Source organism: Phaethon aethereus, assembly GCF_964289735.1.
Source record: "Phaethon aethereus genome assembly, chromosome: 12".
NCBI lineage: Eukaryota > Metazoa > Chordata > Aves > Phaethontiformes > Phaethontidae > Phaethon > Phaethon aethereus.
The window spans coordinates 19604507-19623724 of NC_138588.1; the positions used below are offsets into that span (position 1 = coordinate 19604507).

The following is a 19218-nucleotide window of genomic DNA, read 5'->3' on the forward strand; positions in this document are numbered from 1 at the left end:
TTGTGTGGCATTGGTATTTAAAGTAATTATTGTTAGCAATGAAGCCCACAGAAGCACTGAATTCTGAATCTACGGTACAGGAAGCACACTTTGCTGCCACGTGAGTAATAGAAGGTCTCTGTTAAAGGAAGATGCTTCTCTCATTACTATCTTCTGAAGTCAGGTTATACCATTCTATTCCTTTCAAGGCAATATCTAACAGTAGCAAGCAAACAAGAACTAAAACGACCACTAAGAAATCATCATGAACCAACCTTCTAGTTCACTACCGTTTCTTCATTCTCCTGAGTTAAACTCACTTAAGTTGTACTAAATAATTAGATTTTAATCTTTCCTTTTTCTTTCCTATTTCTTGGACACATCGAAATGATACAAAAGTACTTCCCAGACACTCTCATGAAGAAGCATTATGCTCAGTTCCCGAACCCCAGAAGTCACAAATTCTTTTTTCACACTTGACTCAAATGACCGCACTCATAATTATCGTGTTATACGTTGGAACTGTCCACTAGAACCCACTGAAGGGATATTCAGATATTTTTTGTATGGCAGTCCCTTACAGTTTTTATTTTACCCGTTTCATTAAGAATATTTTTAAACAGCTTTAACACTATCTCTTTACACCGACTCTTATCTGCTTGATATTTAAGTTCTGGTTTCCGTTTTAAGCTATTTAATTTACTTCGCATGCCATAAACAACAGCAACAGTCCCAGACAAAAAATGAAAGTGTGTCAGTGCAGCAGATATTGCAGGGTTGGCTCTTTTAATTGTCTTGCATAATTACAGCTTAAATTAATATCTGACTATTATAAAGAATCAACTTACAGCTTGTTGAGCACACACGTTTGTTGCAAGGAATACTGCTTCTTTGTAACGTTCCACACCCTTATGGTGCCATCATTTCCACTGGTCGCCAAAAGTCCCTTTTTATTGCACCAAACACATGTCATGACCTACAAATACCAAAGTATAGTCATGGCAAAACTGGAATTTAAATCTAAAGCTTAGGTATGTTTGTTCACTAATATTAAGCAAACATTAAGCAACGGGACGGAGCATTAGCTACGTTATTGAAATACACTGTAACAATCAAACGACGTATTTTTCTGCTTTTACAGTATTGTGTACTGTAATTAAGCATGCTTTGTAGGGATGCTACACTGTTCAGACCCATGCTCCACTGGCCACTACTGCACAGACTACGGGACAAAGATGTTCACTACTATGACAGCAAAATTAATGTAAATCAAGATCTAGTCTAAGAAAAGATTTATGGCGATTCTGCTGACTTCATGTATCATAAGCATATTTTCATGTCCCCTTTAATTGAAGCTTCAAAGAAACTAAGAATTTTCCTGCATCAGAAGTACCTTCAAGCAATAACTTTATCACCAAAAAATTACTTCTTGTGGGAAATAATTTCAGTCAGTGTATTTGTAACATATTTTACTTTTTCTGTGTTCTACAAAAGAGAGTATTAAAAATCATGCAATTTTGGGAGCAATCATGCTTACCCTGTTCTGATGAGCCTCTAATTTTATGAAGGAACATTTTCGTAAGTCTCCCCCCATATCAGCGAGGGTCTGAGGAACAGTTTGATTATCTCGATCATGTGCTGCAAGAGTTCGCACCAGCTGCTGAGCAGCCCACTGCCTATGTTGTGAAGATAACCTTGAAGAGAGGCAGCAAGCTGCTAGTGCATTAGCCAGCTCCAGAGGGCCTACAGCAGAAGGATCATAGGAAGGATGGGCATACAAATGGGCAATTAAACCTGCTTAAACAAAACAATGAGATGATGCCTAGATGAGTACCAAACAGAATTACACAAGTGAACACAGCATTAGCCACAATTTCCAGAAAAAGAGATATATTTACAAACATAAGAAAGTTGCAATCATGTTAACTATTAGAAACAACATTCTTCTGACACTAAGAGAAAAATAACCCCCTTTAAAATTTCATCAAAAACCCTTAAGCATAGAATTACGAATAGCCTTATTGCCACCACAGGAAAACGAGAGTCTTCAAAGAGCAAGTGCTTTCTAAACAGGCAACGCCACCCCGGCACAGATAAGCTGCCGTCACTGCTGTGTCCTTCCCTCCCTTTAACGCAACAACAGCCCAGTGTTGAGGCACAGCCGTTGCTTTTCAGCTCCCTCTCACAGCAGAGGCAGCACAACTTTCTGTGTCAGAGACAGAACAGTTCTTTGGGGACAGCAGTCAACTCTTGTTCCCCTTAATTTCATTAGGTGGCACAAGCGAGGCTGAATGTCTCAGCTATATGGCTTTGAATACACACATGGTCAGATTATTTTTTTTTCAGTGGCAAAAGATGCAACTACGTAATACGATAGTATTTCTAAGTAGAATTTGTGTAATAAACTGTAAGATTACTTTGATTAAAACAAGTTTTGTATATTTTTGAGAGTATAGTTAGTTATATGTTTTTCTAGCAAGTCTCTCCTTAAATATAAATGAGGAATTGAAGATTGAACACTTAAAAACAAAGTTATATCATACCTTTCTTTTCAATTTCTGCTTTATCATAATTTGGCCTCAGTTTGGCCCCCTTGTCTGCCAACAATGCTACAAGTGCTTGAGTAACCACAAAATTTGGAGATGTGACAAGTTTGTTTTCTTCTGCAATTCCTCTTAAAAAACTTGGCAAAAATTTTCGCTGAATTGGATCATCAACTGTTGTCAAGTTTACACCAGTTGCTGCAGAAATCAAATTCTAAAAATAAAAAATTAAAGACAATAAATAACCAGAACAAACAGAAAAATCAATCTTGGAAAACATTTTTAGTTTAACAAACCATGCAGAGTTTTAAAGATTTTCAAATTTTCTCAGAAATTCTCAACTCCCAACCACTTTTATTTTAACAGACAAAGATCATATACAACATGGAATTTATGGGGAATACCTGGTCTTAATGGAACCAACTATCCAGATCCATGGATTGGGGGGGGGGGGGGGGGAGAAGAAAAAAAATCAAGTAACCAAGAATACTGGCAAGAAAACTAAGGAACTTTATCAAAAGTTATGCACCTGGTAGTAGGATAAAAACCAGTAACACATAACAAAATCCATTATCCCATCCAACACTCTCATTTCTCCACAATTGTATTTCAAACTCTGAAGAACAAAACAATTACCCGGATTGCTTAGAAGTTTCCCAATACACACGAAATCCCGCTGTATTTCCACAGCTGTAGAGTGCCTAAGTATAAACAATCTGGGCTCCACATAGCGATGACTCAAATTAAAAACACCAAAACTTTTTAACAGAAAAACCTGATCAATACAAAAAGCACATCCATTTTTTGCCCCTTGAAAGGAGTACTCAGAAAAAAAAAAAGTTACTTGATTTTTACCAACAATAAAACACACCTTTGTGCAAAAAGCCATAAACAAGAACTCTAAGGAGATCCTCAAACTGAGGTCAGTTTCATGACAAATCAGAAGATAAAAGCACAAATTATCAGTATGTAGAAAATGGATTGCTTCATCTCATGTATAAGTAGTTAAATATAATATTTACTTTGAAATAACAGTCCTACCTGTGTACATAACTGTACCAGCAGTTTTGCAGCGCTAGGAGTGTTTGATGCCAAACAGCCTACTGCTGTACTCAGATAGGCAAGACAAGATATAGGCTTGCTTGTTTTGCTGTGTATTCCTCTAGATCTCTCTGTTGAACTTGACACAGTGGATGGACTGGTGGAGAGGCCTGCTCTCCCGGCTGCAGCGAGGCACATTAAACGAACCAAAGTTCTGATATCTGTTAATCCCAAGGATTCAAGACCAGCTGCCAGGCTACAACTCGAACCACTGTCAAAAATGAATACAAACGCTCTTGGAATTGTTAGTACATTTGTTAGCACACGTTCATCATTAGTGAGCACTGCTTATTTGATCAGCTGGACACTGTTGCCATACAGGGGGAAAGGGACGAAAGAGAAATTAAGCTGCAGCCCCTCTACTCCTTTTCTTTTAAGCTGAAGATAAAAACACATTACAGACTTGTCCTAGCAAAAACCCCTGAGTTTACATGGAATCACTCATAAATCAAGTTATACGGATAATTCACGTTTAGCTGTTTTATGACAATATGCACATGTACATGTCAGACCTCCGCAACGTCTTCATAGCTGCACACGTATCTTGTACAAAGCCCATTTTTAAATCTCATGTCCCATCAACTCCTTCTCTTCATCTTCTTTCCTCTAACTTTTACCTGTAAGTTCTAATACTTGCCTTGAACAAAAACTCACTGACAAACACAGCAACTTTATGTTCTGAATGGCTGATACTACTGGAGTCCACTTTCCCTAGAAGATGTAGAATTTTTTTTCATAAAGTTCAAAGATAGGGTTCAAAAGAACAAAATCAACCTAACTTTTTCTCTTAATAGTATGAAGTAAGTATATAAAATGACGATCACTTTCCCAAATAGCTTAGAACTGCATCCCTATCAAACATAACTTGATAACTGGTCCTAATGGAAGGGAGGAAGTGCTGTCAAGGATGCCACAAACCTGACGGACAAAAGTGAGAGCGCTCTCATAACCATAGTTCTTGCAAGGAGGACTTGGGCGGCAGCTGTCACTCTTCTTAGAGCCATAACACGGTCATGTGGATTTACTAGGGCAGCTGCTTGTTCTCCTAAGGTTATCCTGCCAGAAGAACTTTTTTCTATAGAGCCATGACAGCCTTGGAAATAATGATGATTTGCGTTAGTGTTTAAAGAAAACAAAAACATTATCATACAGTAATAAGCACAGAAGCAAATTTGGCCCAACTTTGCAAGTTACTCATTAATTTTTCAACATTTCATACATACAGAACTATAGTGATGATGACTGAGAAGAAAATACACTCCTGAAATACAGTCCATAATTTAATTATGCCTTATTTTCAAAGACAGGTTAGCACAACTTGACAATACTCAAGGTTAATTCCTCTGTCTCCCTCTTCCATTAGAAGGGACTACAAACTTACATATTGATCCTGTATTTCAACAGGCTGGTCAGTAAGTCCCAACTTAAATCCATGAATCCGTCTTTGAGTTCTGCAAAACGTGCTACTGGCATCCATTTTAGGACGATGGTCACAGTTTTATTAGTAAATGAAAGCTTCAAGCCTTTTGCCAATATAAATGCCTCACACACTCTCTCTAACTCCCCTATAACAAAAGGACAATTCCGAACCCTGCCTTCACTTCCTCATGGTGGGAGACAGGAAAGACTGTCAAAATATGTCTACAGTGCCCATATAAAATCACACCAAAGGGGAAGTATTTGTTCTTTGAATGAAACACATTTCAAATTTACCTATTTGCATCAATGTTTCTTCCATACTGTTGGTAGCTGTCACCATTGCAACTGAAGCACCCAGTGGGTCACTGTCAGGGAACTGTACAGGTTCAGGTACAATACGTCGATCGTTTAACCCAAGAGGTCCAGCCAGTAATTCAAACTCCTCTTCTCCTGTCAGCTTTTCATCTTCATCTACATCTAACATATCCCAGTCTTCTACAGTTGGAGAAATGGAATTAAACTTGGTTACAAAACCTAAACTTTAAATAATTTCAGTTAATTAAAAAAAAAAAATACGGGGTATAAAATGTGGATTGTAATCTGCAACACAGTAGTTTTAAAAACTCATCTTCTGATGCTGACATAGACACAATATAGTAAATCAGAAAAACAAAATCTCACTCTTGCCTATCTCCATTAAATTCACTCTTTATCTCTACTGCAGAGAAGTTTCATGGAAGATTCTCTTGAGGTATCAAACTAGCTAGGTTTTTGAAACACAGAAATGAGAGGTCATCTCATCTAGCACAAGACAACTCCAAAACCTGGAATATAGTGGAAAGCGCAGACATACAGTTGTGCTTTAAATCATGATAACAGGTACATATTCCAAAGGACTGAACAGGAAAGACAGATACTAGAAGTATGTATCAAAAAAGTATGCACTGGCTCTTAGGTCGTAATTGTACACCTAGGCTTTTCCTTTTACTTCCCAGGAAAAAAACAAAGGAAGGAAAAAAACCCAAAAGGCAATTCAGTCACGCATTCCATGCGCTTCCCAACCATTTACACAGAAGTTAACTTACACTTGCTAATCCCTCCTGCTCTATCTCACTCCCCATATAGTAGAATCTGAACACCTTTTATCTATGGGAAGATGGACTTGCTGTTAAGTTCTGGAGCACTCATTGACTCGTAAGCAGAAAATGTGGAAAATCAAACAGTTGCAATCATACTAGCTACAGGAAGGCCCAGAACCAAAGAATCATCTGGGAAAAGTTTTCTACAATCACTAGAAACGATCTGTTTAAAGTGAAAGCCATCCTCTGGACACTCTCAGCTAAAACAAAGGTAGAAAAAGAAAGAATAAGCCTAATGGCAGACTTCTGAGACTCCACATTATGCTATTTAACTTCTCCTACAAAGGCAGCTATAGAAATGTATTTGAACATAAGGCTCTGTATGTGCAGTTCTGGATATAACATCTACCCATGACACATTATCACGCAACATTAAGTATTTGCCATTCCAGCTACTTAGATGAAAGACATGGGGAAAAAAAAAGTCACTGAAGTACTACATCTAGTCTGAAGAAGATTCTAAAGTACACGTTCATATACAGTTTCATGACAGGTTTATTTGCATGGAAGTACCTTTATGGAAAAATAAAACACTGGGCAAATGTGAACTATTTAGTATCTTCAGCAACTTAGAAACATACCTTCATAGACACTGTCTTGTTTACCTATTAAATCAGGAGCTTGGCCTTTATACCTGTACGAAAAAATAACAAAGAAAATAACTGAATGGATCTAATGGTTTACATACATGCATAATAATTTTAAACACGGTTTACTATTAAGTTACTTTACTGTTAGGTCAATGCATACATGATTTCTGGAAATGGCTAGTAACAGATAAATGAATAAAAGGGCTTCTAAAAGCATCTGTGGAGGGGGAGAAGCATTTTGCATACTAATGTGAGAAAGGCCCATAAACAATACCGGAATTGTCAGACAAAATTGAAAAAACAAGTTTTAAAAGTCAACAAGAGTAGAATCATAGAATCCTTAAGGTTGGAAAGGACCTCTAAGATCATCAAGTCCAACCACCATCCCAAAACCACCATGCCCAGTAAACCATGTCCCAGGAAGTAATTCCTTGTTTTTCATGTAAAAGAATAGAAATATCAAGACAAGCTGTTTTCTAAATATGCATTTGTTGAATGCAGAGAATGATTTTAAGCCTCAGTTAAAATAAAGACAAACTCTGCTAGGGATTTTAATTTCTTCAATCAAACTCTTAAAAAGCTGATGCTAGTAAACATTTTTAAGTAGTTTCCTTTTTTAGACAGAGTATTCCACCACCTTGTACTTTTATACCTTTCAGAAGTTGATGTTTTAGATTTACTCTTCAGGGCCAAGTATTTCTCTCTGCAGATACCACACAATAAATAGTAAGGATTTCCACTTCCACATTCGCCACCAAACCAGCCATCTACGTAAGAACCATTGCTACGATAGCCCTGGCGATTTGCGCTACGACCACAGCCTGGGTGGTTTCTTTTCATGTGTTGATTGAAGCTGACAACACTGGATTCACATAGTTCACAAACCACTACTTCTTCTCTGTCTTCAGATTCACAAACATGCTGCACAATAAGATTTTCACATGTTATTTGTACACAATAAATATCTTCGTATTAGATATAAAATAGGCCAATATTCTTAGGTGGATGTTCCTGCCCATTTCTGTTACACTCACAGAATGGCATTTATATGATTAACTTGAACAAAAGCAAAGCAGAAACAGACAATTTATGCCACAATGAAAAGCAGACTATCTCAGAACAGGAAAAACATTCGGAAATAAAGTTTCAGAGGATGAGATTCTCCCACTTCACTTCAGATCTGACTCAAAATTCTTGACAGTGTAACTTTTTACATGTAACTCTGCTAGTTCACATTCAGTGCTGCCTTTAAGTTATCTGGTTCTCCCCAGAACTTGACTAGATTAGATCCAACAAAGAAAAGGAATCCTTGGTTTTTTTGACAATTGGACTTTAAATTTAATGAGCAAAAATAATTATAATTTGTGTCAATAAATTCCAGGGGTTTGTCTGAACATAAAGTTAATTTTTCTATAATTAAATTTCTGTCCTATATCAGTAATTTCATTGTGATGTTCCAGTGAAACAAGCTCTCGGAAAAATTCAGTATGTATACTGAAACATGCTTCAGAGTCAGGTAACACCATAATTAGAAGACAAAAGCTCAGTCTTGTGGGTTTCTCAGCTAATTTAACACATATAATCTAAAGATTAACAAACTGCTGTTATTAGATTTCTTTTCCACCTCAAACATATTTTTAGTGGTCTATACAACAATTGAGTGAGGACTGTCACCATATCCTTCCCAGAGAATGAAATACATGACATGACTAAATTAAGAAAAATCTGTTTAAGTTCAAATTATGTTGCTACAGATCAGATGATGATGATGATGATATTACTACTACTAGTACTACAAACATTTACAACTGTGTGTGTTATCTCACGCAGCTAAGCAAAATCTGGAACACCTACATGATTTCTAAGTGATATAATCAAAATAACAACTATACTAGTTCTGTTCTCATCTTTCAGGGGCGGGAGAACTAAAAACTATGTACATTGAGAAGCACAGAGCAAGAAACACCAGAAAGCACTATCCTTAATCTAAAAGTGAAGCTACAGAACACAAGAAGATTTTAAGCATTGCTGGCATTTAGGAAGGCATTGTCAAACAGGCTATACGCATATGCATGTTATTTTAAATTTAAAAATATGAACATGCAAAAAGCAGTAAGTTAAAGCAGCCCCCGCTGCAGTCACACACACCCAGGTAGGCCAATCCAATACCTCTGGGATCCACATTCCCAGAATATCGTTATCACTAGCCAGGTCCTGCCCAAACATAGCTTCCATTGCTTCATCATCAAGGTCAATTTCCAGCTCCTCATCCAAGTTGAAGTCATAAAGTGCCCCTGGATCTTGCTGCAAAGATATCCCTTCTCTTCGACTCTGATTCCTGTGGGCCTGTACAGAGCGGTATAATCCCGCTTAAGTGGAGAGAAAAAAAAAAAAGGAAGGAAAAAAAAAAAGAAGGAAAAAAAAAGAAGAAAAAAACCCCAACATTTATTTTGCATATAATAAAGATGACTGTACTTTCAACTTCCTTTTGCTTTGTTTTTAACTCTTTTGCTAATCAAAATCTACTTATTACCACATAAAACACTTAAGTTAAATATCCACCGATACATGGTGATAGGAGAGTTTTGTAACTTTCATGCTAAGTACCAATCCCTCTCCCCTTCATTTACCGGATAAGCAAAGGAAGCCTTTCAGTGTACTTACCAGCACGTGCTAGCAATGTTCGGGCAGCTAAATCAAATTTGTGTCTTCTTGTTACAGCTGACCGACTTCTAGAAGGAGGTCCACTTGCAGATGCCGCATTATCCACATGATCCATATTATCAGGGCTACAAGAATTTGTAATTTACAGGTAAATCAAACCAAGTTTTCAACAGCCACATGCAGGAAGGAAAAATACTAAGATCATACTTATCAGCACTTTTTCTTTCTTTCTTTCACAGAAGGAAAAAAAGGGAACTGGGCATTCAAGAATTTTCAGTTCCACTGCCACACATATTTACTGTCTTTTTGACTGTGAGATTTACCTCACAAAATCAGATTAAATACTTGTGAGATTTTCAGTTTCAGCAACAGATAACAAGCAATTAGGAGAAATTTTACCCTTCACTAAAGCCTTCCTCCATTTCAGTGGCATCAGCAGACGGGATATCACCTGGTGACTGCAAATAACAATGATCACCAGATTTTCCACCACTTCCAGCGACTATTGTCCCATGCCGTGAATCTGCAGTCCCTTCTGACTGGGGCTCTTCATCATCTTCATTTCCAGGGTGCTCTATCATCCACATGGCCAGCACTGTGATATTCTGTGCATCTGCTTCTCCTCTGGCACCTGAAAGTAGGGAAAAAAAAAAATTCACTCTTTAGAATTGTGTTATATCACTGATGGTGAAAAAATATTTTTCTTCCCATAAGTGGTCATAGAACTTAAAAATTTAAGTATTCCATTGGAAAAAAGTGTTTCATATTTTTCTTAATTTTTCAGTTGAAACTGGTGTTATAGTTACAGATTACCTGTAGCTTCCATAGCTTTTGCAATTTGCCTGAGGGAGAACCCCATTTCTAACAATGGAACAGCAATAGCAGGAGGAGGAGGGGATGTCGAAAGTCGGCTGCTTGGATCAGACAAGGCTTAAAAGACAGAAAATGATAAATGTAAAGTACATTAATCTTTCTTTAGTGTTACTTTGCTAGACCTTATTTGAAACTAATATATAAAAGTAAGGGAAAAATTGCCTTTAACAACTTTCCTTTCTACTAATTCCCACAAAGTAAGATACTTTCTGTAATGAAACCAGACTGCGTTGACTCTTATTGGTAACACATATATTATGTAAGTCTCTGTTTAAATAAGTAGGATACTGATGATATTCAAAGTATTATTTCTTTTAAGATATTTCTAAGAAGTTTATTTCCATTTCAAACAGTATCAAATTATTTATTTGATTTATACTTAGGTTGACTAGGTAAAGTTATCCTCGTCCGAATCATCCAGATTCCCAAACGGTATGAGATCACATGAATACACATTCCTCTTAAGGCACAGAAAGAGACCTCAGCTAAGCTGCTGACATATCTAAAAAATCTCTTTACAGATGATGGCTATGTTTCTGTGCAGAGAGTCTTTCAAGGGACTCTGAAAAGGTCAGTTACTGCCCAAAACCCACAGTTTTCTTATCATTTGCCATAACAGTGAGGTCCGATCAACGCGAAGACATCAACAATGTACTAAAAAACACTGCTGTAAAGACAGCATAATGACTAGAGGCAAGTCATCTCAATTAAAAAAAAAAAAAAAAGAAAAAAGAAACACACATGAAATTGCAGACAAGTTGCTGTGCAACAAATGAGACCGCTAAAAGACCCAACTAACAGCAGGATATAAGAGCAAGAATAAAAAGTTGTAACAGGAATTTTAAGGCATCGACTTTGTTTCTCAGCACTGAATATGAAATCTGGAAAATATACTTTAACTCAGTCTCTTCTATTAATTTAATACAGAACACATACATAGGGATTTTTAATTTTTGTTTTAGTATTATCTCCTTTGCATCACAATACTCATTTGTGCTCTTCAGAAGCTCAAGATTCTCATGCAACAATTTGCTGCTACTCCTAGGTATGCATTCTGTACGTACGCTGGAACAAAGCAAGTTTCTGTTTTGAGTGGTACAGTGCAGGCAGTAATAAAACTCCTATGAACAAAAGCCTCCTGTTACTTCCACATGGTTGCCAATGGCAGCATGAGGAGCCCATGAAGGTTGGCGAGCCCCTTCTATCTCATTAAACAAGATTAGCTGGAAGGAGCTATACTGGTGTATGTATCATAAAATACACCAATTCTTGTTTTCTGCGTGGTGTATGATCTAACAAAAGCTAGAAAATCAGTGCACTAAACAGTGGCACAAAACCAAGGAAAGAAGCCCAAACTGGATTAACAATCTGTAGTAATCACCAATTATACCGCATCTCATTTTATACATGTAGTTCATAATCCATTCCACAGCTTTAAAATCTAATTTAATTTGCTTGATAAAGTCTACAGCTAGACGTTCTACAGCTTTTTACCCTAAGGTAGTCATAAAAGATTTTACACAATGCTTTGCACATTAGGTTGCATTAAAAAGAAATCCTATTGGTTTTCAATGTCTTAAAAAACTACACTGAGCTTTTGAGAATTTACTGACTTGTCCACATTTCTATCTATATTGACTACAAGCGTACCTGTACGATTGGCAGGCCTCGCAGACTGGGAATCAGGAGAAGTCAAACTTTGTCTCCTTCCGACTTCATCGGAAGGAGATGTTGGTAAAGAAGATATTGGAGGAGTCTGAGCGCGTCGTGCTGGAAGTACAGTTGTAGTAGGGTAACTGGAGAACATTTGCCTTTAAAAAAGAACAACATACATTCATATTAAAAAGAGCTACACTGAAAAAGGTGTGACACAAGAAATACATCAAATTAGAGCGCACTTGGCAAGTCATATTTTACAGAAATTGAGTTTTGTAAGGGTAAGGTGCACTACATGCATTGGGCCGAGCAGAAAAACCCTGTCAGAACAAGCTCATTCCTACCACCTTTGCCTGAAAAGTTAAACTGTAAGTATACACCTAAAAAAAAAGCCCTCACAGACCAAGAGCTGTCCTAGGAGATAAAAGAGAAGTAAGCACTTCCCATTTTCCCCACTTTGTGCAGAACTCAGCCTGACTAATAAATCAGGTGAGTATTTTAGTTTCACTTTCCTGGTAACAGGACATTGTTTTGGCTTTTGTCAAATTATACCTGCAAAATCTCTAGGAAGAGCGGTCAGATACGTCAACAGAATTAATAAACTTAGAACACAACTCTATTCAATATAAAGCAGATATCCTTCTACATCACAAACAGCCTCTGCAGATTAACTAGCTTTATCTCACTTCCATTTCAGGATGCTACCTACAAACTAAGATCTACTCTAGTTTGAGAATCAACAACTATTTGTTAAAATATTTAACAAATAATTGTTGATTTAAATTTTAATAGTTGTTGATGTTAAAATACTTAACAAATAGTTAAATTTCAGAAGGTTTGTAATTTAAACTGTACCACATAAACATGAGAACTGAAGGACAACATAAGGAAGGTATTTTCTCCAGTCTTGAAGAATTCATGTTACATATATGTACACACAGTATATATTAAAATCTTAACAGCTTTTTATTTCTAGTAACACAGGTCCTGCAAGGCAAAGTAATGAATTAAACTCTGTCCTCTGCAGAGGCCGTTCTTGACAGCAAATACAAATATTAACATTTTCAAAGGTTTAGACAGCTAAAGACAAAATCATACGTACTGAAAGTAAAGATATTTTACCTAAGAAGACTGAGAGGCATAACACCAGGCGATTCTGAAGCTGGAACTGTTTCAGTATCAGTTACTGGAGTAGTAGCAGTGGTAGTATCCTCCAGAGAGCTGCTCATGAAAGATGTTGTGCTAGAAGCAGAAGGGCTGGTTGTAACTGGTGTTTGGGCTTGCTGAGACTGATCACCTTCTTCTACTTGTTGATCTACTTCTGCAACAGAAAAAAGGGTGTTACAGGAACATTAATATAACTGCGTAGAGCAAACTAGTAGCTGTGGCTAAAACGTAAAAAAAATAACTATCGTTATTTAAATTTCCCCCCCAAAGAAAGCAGTGTGCAGAAATGCACACCGTACAAATACTTCTGCCAATAACTCATGGACTTATGTAAAGAAATCAGTCTATCAGCTCTTACTGTTGCCATACTGATGCAGATAAAAACCCTCAGAAAACAAAACCCCAAAACCCCACAACTGATTTAGAGATTTTCACAGACAGAAACACAGGTTACTTACACCCTGAACATACACATGCTTAGCGTCATCCAGTAACATAACTGCATACAATCACATTTAACAACACCAAATGTTGACAGTCACGTCGCATACAAATCCTTCTGACAAGCATACACAGAACTGCTCATTTTTAAAAAGTATTAAAGACAAATTAGAAACTCTTATATTTCTGATTGACTGATATGCATTCACTTTTTATTAAAATAAGGAAGTGGGGAAAAGGCAAAAAAGTCAGTATTGTATCTACAAAACAGTAGAACATCTTTGTAAAATTTCTCTGTCCAATTAAGATTCCTCTGAAGTACAACCACTACAAAATTACAAGATTATGTTATTTGTACTATCATTGTTACTATTAATTTTAATAGAAATAAAAAAATAATGTAGCGCTCTACTTTCATGATTTTGAAAAAGTACCTTGTTTAAGTCTGCCACCAAACTGTTCCTCCAGCAGCCCATGAACCACTAATTTGTAGATCATGGCTTGTGCTCGTTCCAAATCTGCCAGTCCTAGAGCTCTTTTAATCGGTGAACGCATGACTGCCCTTTTCACCATGTGTCGCATCAGGAACTGCAAGGCAGCACGCATTTCGACATCTTCATGAACAACTGGAGAACTAGCACAATCAGAGTTGTGACCATTTTCTGCCAGGACTTTTGGTATTAACAGTAGTTCGGCATATTTACTACAACTAAGAAGAACACTAAGTGACTTCATAGCACCAAGATAAAGATAAGATAGCTGTACTGCTCTGATTTCTGACTGCACTATATCATGATTTCTTGGAGTGTGTTCATGATTCTTTTTTCTTCCTTCAGCAGGCTGGTGTTGGGATTCCATCCCTGGCGTTGATGGTTCTAAAGAAAAAGAAGCAATCTCATTTTCTGATTTAGAGCTTGTAGCGCTATGTCCTTTGTTATCATCAGCACTTTGTCCTAATCGTATATCTGATCCAACATCACCGTCCGTTTTCTGGTCCGTTTCCCCTTTATCTTCAGATTCATGTCTGTGTTTTTTCTCATGCCTCTTGGTGCTTTGCTTTCCCATATCTTCATGAATACCAGTCAGATAGGTAAGGTCCAGCAATACAGTAGCTGTCAGCCCACGAAATCTTGCAACATCAAAAGGCAGTGGTTCGCAGGGCTCCAGATTATACAACGGAGTATCACTAGGCGACCAAAAAGTTGGGAAGCTTTAATAAAAGATCAGAATGACACAGGAAAAAGCAAGTGAGGGAGAGACAGGAGGAAAGTACAGAAAATAATGTAGGCAAAGCAAGATGTAAAATACATTTAATAAAATAAACAAATTCTAAAAATTAAATGTAAACAGGGGAAAATGAGGTTATGATCAGAAACGGGGAGATATGGTATCAGAGTAAAGGCAACAAAGCAAGCACAGGTTTTCAACAACAAGCATTAAAACCCAGAAGCATCATAGAAGCTATCAATTCTGTGCTGACAAGGGTTTATACTATGTTATTTAGAAATACGCAACAGACTTCTACTAAGTAAAACTACCTTAGGCCAAATGTTATCATCATATCTGAGCTGAATTTGGGAGCAGGTGTAAAAGCTTAGAGAGAAAACACGCCTAAATTTTTTTCACATTAAGGAAAAGCTTTGATTGACCTCACACTCCTGTTCAACTACACATCATAAGGAGCACACTTCTGATAACTTAGGATAATTCCGTCTCTGGTTATGCCAGGACAGATTACACCTAGAGAGGACAGTGACTTTTTAAAAACACAGGTCAGAAAACCCAACAGACACACACAACATATGTCTGTCTATCTGTCCATCTATGCCCAGTGATAATTTTTCGTAATGTTTAAGACTGTTACACTTGAATAATTTTCACTCTAAGCAGGACAAAAATTCACCAGCCTATATTTCCACACATCTTGTATTTTCCATACATCCAGCAGATAGAGGACATTTAAATCTCCCTTTTATTATCCCAAAATGTTTTCCCATCTTACAGTGTAAACTTCTACCTAAAAATGAAAGCAAGCTTTAGGCTGGTTTTAATTCAGAAGGTATATTCTAAACTTAATTCAATGCATTACCAAGAACTTGCGTATCTTCAAGCACTGTAACACTTCACTTCGAGAGTATTTCAAATTATTTTAAGTGCACACTTACTTTAAGGCTATATTGTCACATGGGCATAGTTACAAATGTAAATTCTTTCATGTACGTTTGACAATCTATTGCACTCCAGTATACTTAGTTAAAGCGACAACAGCCTTTGCATAAATGCAAATAGGTATAATGTTGCAACAGTTTTAGGAGGTGACCTGACCTCAGTTGTTTCAGAATGTAATTGTAACTGGTGGCAAAAAAAATAATGATTCCTGCTCAATTTCTCCAGAAGGTTGCGGTTCAACTACAGCCAGAAGGAGTTCAAGAAATGTAGTGAAACAAATCTTTTCCACACAAAAACATAGGCAATTCCTGCGAGAGTACCAGCCAGCCCAAAAAAGCCACTAGCTTTGTTTCAGAGTTTCCTTGCAAGTGCTTCCCCTTTGAAGGCACGTCTGCAAGACAGGTGGAAAAAAGGAGTATCTCCTTCCAGTCTCCTCCCCAATTCTCAGCATGATCTGCAGAACAACTCCAGAGTGTTAACATCTAATATAGGGGCATTCCTTCAGCTCTCTAAGGCAGGTCAGAGAGTAAACAAACATTACTTCAAGGCAGCATTAATTTGAATATCATCATCCAACTCACGATTAGGAAGAGAAAATCCTCCCATCTCCTGACCTTAACCACTTCCCAAGCCCCAAAAAGCAACTTCCAGTCCCCTGAGAAGGGAATGACAATGTAGCAAAGACACTGCTTCTCAGCTCTGATAAGCTGGATCAGGTCTCTCTTTAGAACCAGGTTCACCATTTACAATGAAAGTGTGCACTAAACCCCAGTAAAACTCTCTGTTCTTTACAGATGTAACAAAGAAGCCGTAGTAAATTAAGACAGCAGTAATGCTTTAGTTAGCCAATACATACCAATTCTGAGACAAGCAATGCTCATTTCAAATCTATTAAAAGTGGCAAGCTGGCCACACCCCAATGCTGAAACCTAGAGGCCAAATCTAAGAAGTCTAATAACGCTCATCAATTCAAAACTATCAACTGTGGTTTTGATATACAAGGCATTTTATTACTAGATAGCATAAAAATGTAACTCATATGTTTGTTCTAAAAAGACAGATTTTGACATCTAAGCTTAAAATCATTGATCAGCGTGACTCTAAGGTAAAATGTGTATTACTTATGAAGACTTCCAAGCACAAAACACCACTAGATTGTGAAAAGTGTAGGAAATGAGCATACCTGATAGTAATCTCTGCTTCATCCCACTGGACCTTGGCAGAAGTACTTCCTTCCTTCACTACTCCAAGCAAGGTGGCATGACGTCCAGTTTGCTTGTGTACGCATCGACCTCCAACTCTAAGTCCAGCATCAACTCCACCAATTACTGCTAGAACAGGCCACACTTCCACACAGAGCATCTTCAGCTGCAGTTCTGAAAGGTCAGCCAGACCATGCCTGCTATGTTTGCTTTTCTCCTCCTCTTTATTTTCTTTCTCCTCTCTCACCTCATTCTCCTCTCGACTTTGAATCGAGCGACTTTTCTTCAGCTTTTGGCCTGCTTCTTTAAGACATGTTTTGATTTTATTCAGTCTTTCCATCATTTTTTTATTGATGCAGTGTGTCCAACGGTCTGTGCGATGAAGGATACGAATGAGCTGGATAGTGGCTTCTGCCAGCACTGCAGCAACAGGACTACAGATGGGGTCACCAGGTAGTAAATCCCTTGGTGTACCACGCATCTGCATATCACAGATTTTCACCTAAGTGTTCAAAGAGAACAGTTTAGAAGTTATCTTCTCAATGTACCTGAAGAAGCTCATTTTATAAATACAGGAGTCTCCTGCTGAATAGAAAAAATTACTAGCATTCTCTTTTTTTGCTTGGGATCCCTAGGAAATCCCCCTTAACACTGATCAAAACATGCATCCCTTCAAACTCAAGGATGCTGAAATTACAACAGTTCATGCTTTCTCACATAAGACTATCTGGAATACCTAATACTACATTCCCCCTGGTTTCTGGGGAATGCAATTTTGTCTGTAGAATACTAAATCTGTAAATCAATTCTAAACGATAAATTACATTTTAAATTTACAATAGATTGTGCAATATAGGAAGTTATGAAAAGTCTGGCTAGTGTGCATGTCATGTAGTGCTACATATGTCATAAACCAGAATTGTTAGCTACCACCCCACCTCCCAAAAAACCCAACATCCGTAACACGGACACAGAGGAGAACAGAAGGGAAAGGATAAACTTACAACCTCTTGTAAGGGTTAACCCAGGTAAGGCAGTGAAGCCCCACTCGATCACTCCCCCCAGCAGGACGGGGAAGAGAATCAGAAGGGCAAAAGGGAGAAAACTCATGGGTTGAGATAACCCAAGTTTCATAAATAAAAGAGAAAAAAAAAAAGACAAAATAAAAAAACCCAAAGAAACAGAAGTGATGCAAAATTGCTTACCATCAGCTTACTGATCATCAGACCCCAAGCAACAGAAACCCCTGGCAAACTTCCCTGCAGTTTTATTGCTGTGTGTGCTGTTATATCATGCGGAATAGCCCTTCGGACACTTCAAGTGAGCTGACTGGCTGCACTCCCCCCAGCCTCTTGCCCACCCTCAACCTACTTGCTGGGAGGGACAGAGTGAGACACTGAGAAAGCCTCAATGCTGTATAAACAGTGTTCAGCAATAGCAGTGCATCATTAACACTGTTTTGGTCATAAATCCGAAGCACAACACCATACAGGCTGTTATGCAGCATGCTGACTTCATCCCAGTCAAAACCAGTACATCTACGCAGATGAACATTTGAGTTACCTTTTCTCCTGGATTACTGCTATAGAACATAACACAAGGGTATAACTCCGCTGCATCCACATCTTCAAAAGCTAGTTTTGGCTCCTAGTTAAACAAAAAACAACAAAACAAAAACCCCCAAACTTAGAGCATATGAAATATGCAAAGTGACAAAGATATACCTGTATTACAATCCTTGTAAGTACTCAAACTATCATGTGTCCTAACTGTCATGCTTAGCTTTATACAAAATATCCACGCCAAATTATTGTTGAAAGACCACCAAAAAAACCAATTAATGTTAAATACCTCTCCGTTTTTACCAAAGGAAATAGTTCTTGCTTCCATATCTAATACGCATGTGATGAAATCTCCTTGGGTAAAGCTGGACAGAGTCAAAGTTTGTTCTCCGTTGTGATAAAGATTACCACTATAGGCTCGATACAGCCACATATCTGAGGTAGTACGATGGTTAAAATCATGTACTGGCCAGCGAGAAACTCCTACACATGTGCCTTCATTGCCTCGGTTCTCCTTCACAATGTAGAACTAGCAGGCAAAACAAAACAAACATGGAATAAAGCAACGAAAATTCACCTTACACATATTTACGTATACTTTTAACTGTTTTATTCAGAAGCTTTTAATAAATAAAAATTAATAAGCTAATAAGCTAAAATCATGCTTTACCTGTAAAATGACATATTGGTGTATAAGGTCAGTCATTGACAAA

The 19218-nt window shown here is 37.6% G+C and overlaps 1 protein-coding gene across 1 annotated transcript in view; it reads right to left on the reverse strand.

Moving 5' to 3' along the window:
- The window catches only part of HERC1 (HECT and RLD domain containing E3 ubiquitin protein ligase family member 1), a gene marked incomplete at its 5' end in the record, with an annotated part of 85426 nt that overhangs the window by 22274 nt on the left and 43934 nt on the right, over window positions 1-19218 (reverse strand). Inside the window, 18 exons of the mRNA XM_082005376.1 lie at window positions 828-955; window positions 1517-1722; window positions 2523-2736; window positions 3564-3834; window positions 4542-4716; window positions 5337-5537; window positions 6763-6815; window positions 7424-7692; window positions 8920-9140; window positions 9436-9560; window positions 9835-10066; window positions 10249-10365; window positions 11959-12119; window positions 13087-13285; window positions 14007-14782; window positions 16925-17445; window positions 18507-18590; window positions 18795-19034. Coding sequence (XP_081861502.1) covers window positions 828-955; window positions 1517-1722; window positions 2523-2736; window positions 3564-3834; window positions 4542-4716; window positions 5337-5537; window positions 6763-6815; window positions 7424-7692; window positions 8920-9140; window positions 9436-9560; window positions 9835-10066; window positions 10249-10365; window positions 11959-12119; window positions 13087-13285; window positions 14007-14782; window positions 16925-17445; window positions 18507-18590; window positions 18795-19034 — 4193 coding nt within the window. The remainder of the gene's footprint in view (window positions 1-827; window positions 956-1516; window positions 1723-2522; window positions 2737-3563; window positions 3835-4541; window positions 4717-5336; window positions 5538-6762; window positions 6816-7423; window positions 7693-8919; window positions 9141-9435; window positions 9561-9834; window positions 10067-10248; window positions 10366-11958; window positions 12120-13086; window positions 13286-14006; window positions 14783-16924; window positions 17446-18506; window positions 18591-18794; window positions 19035-19218) is intronic.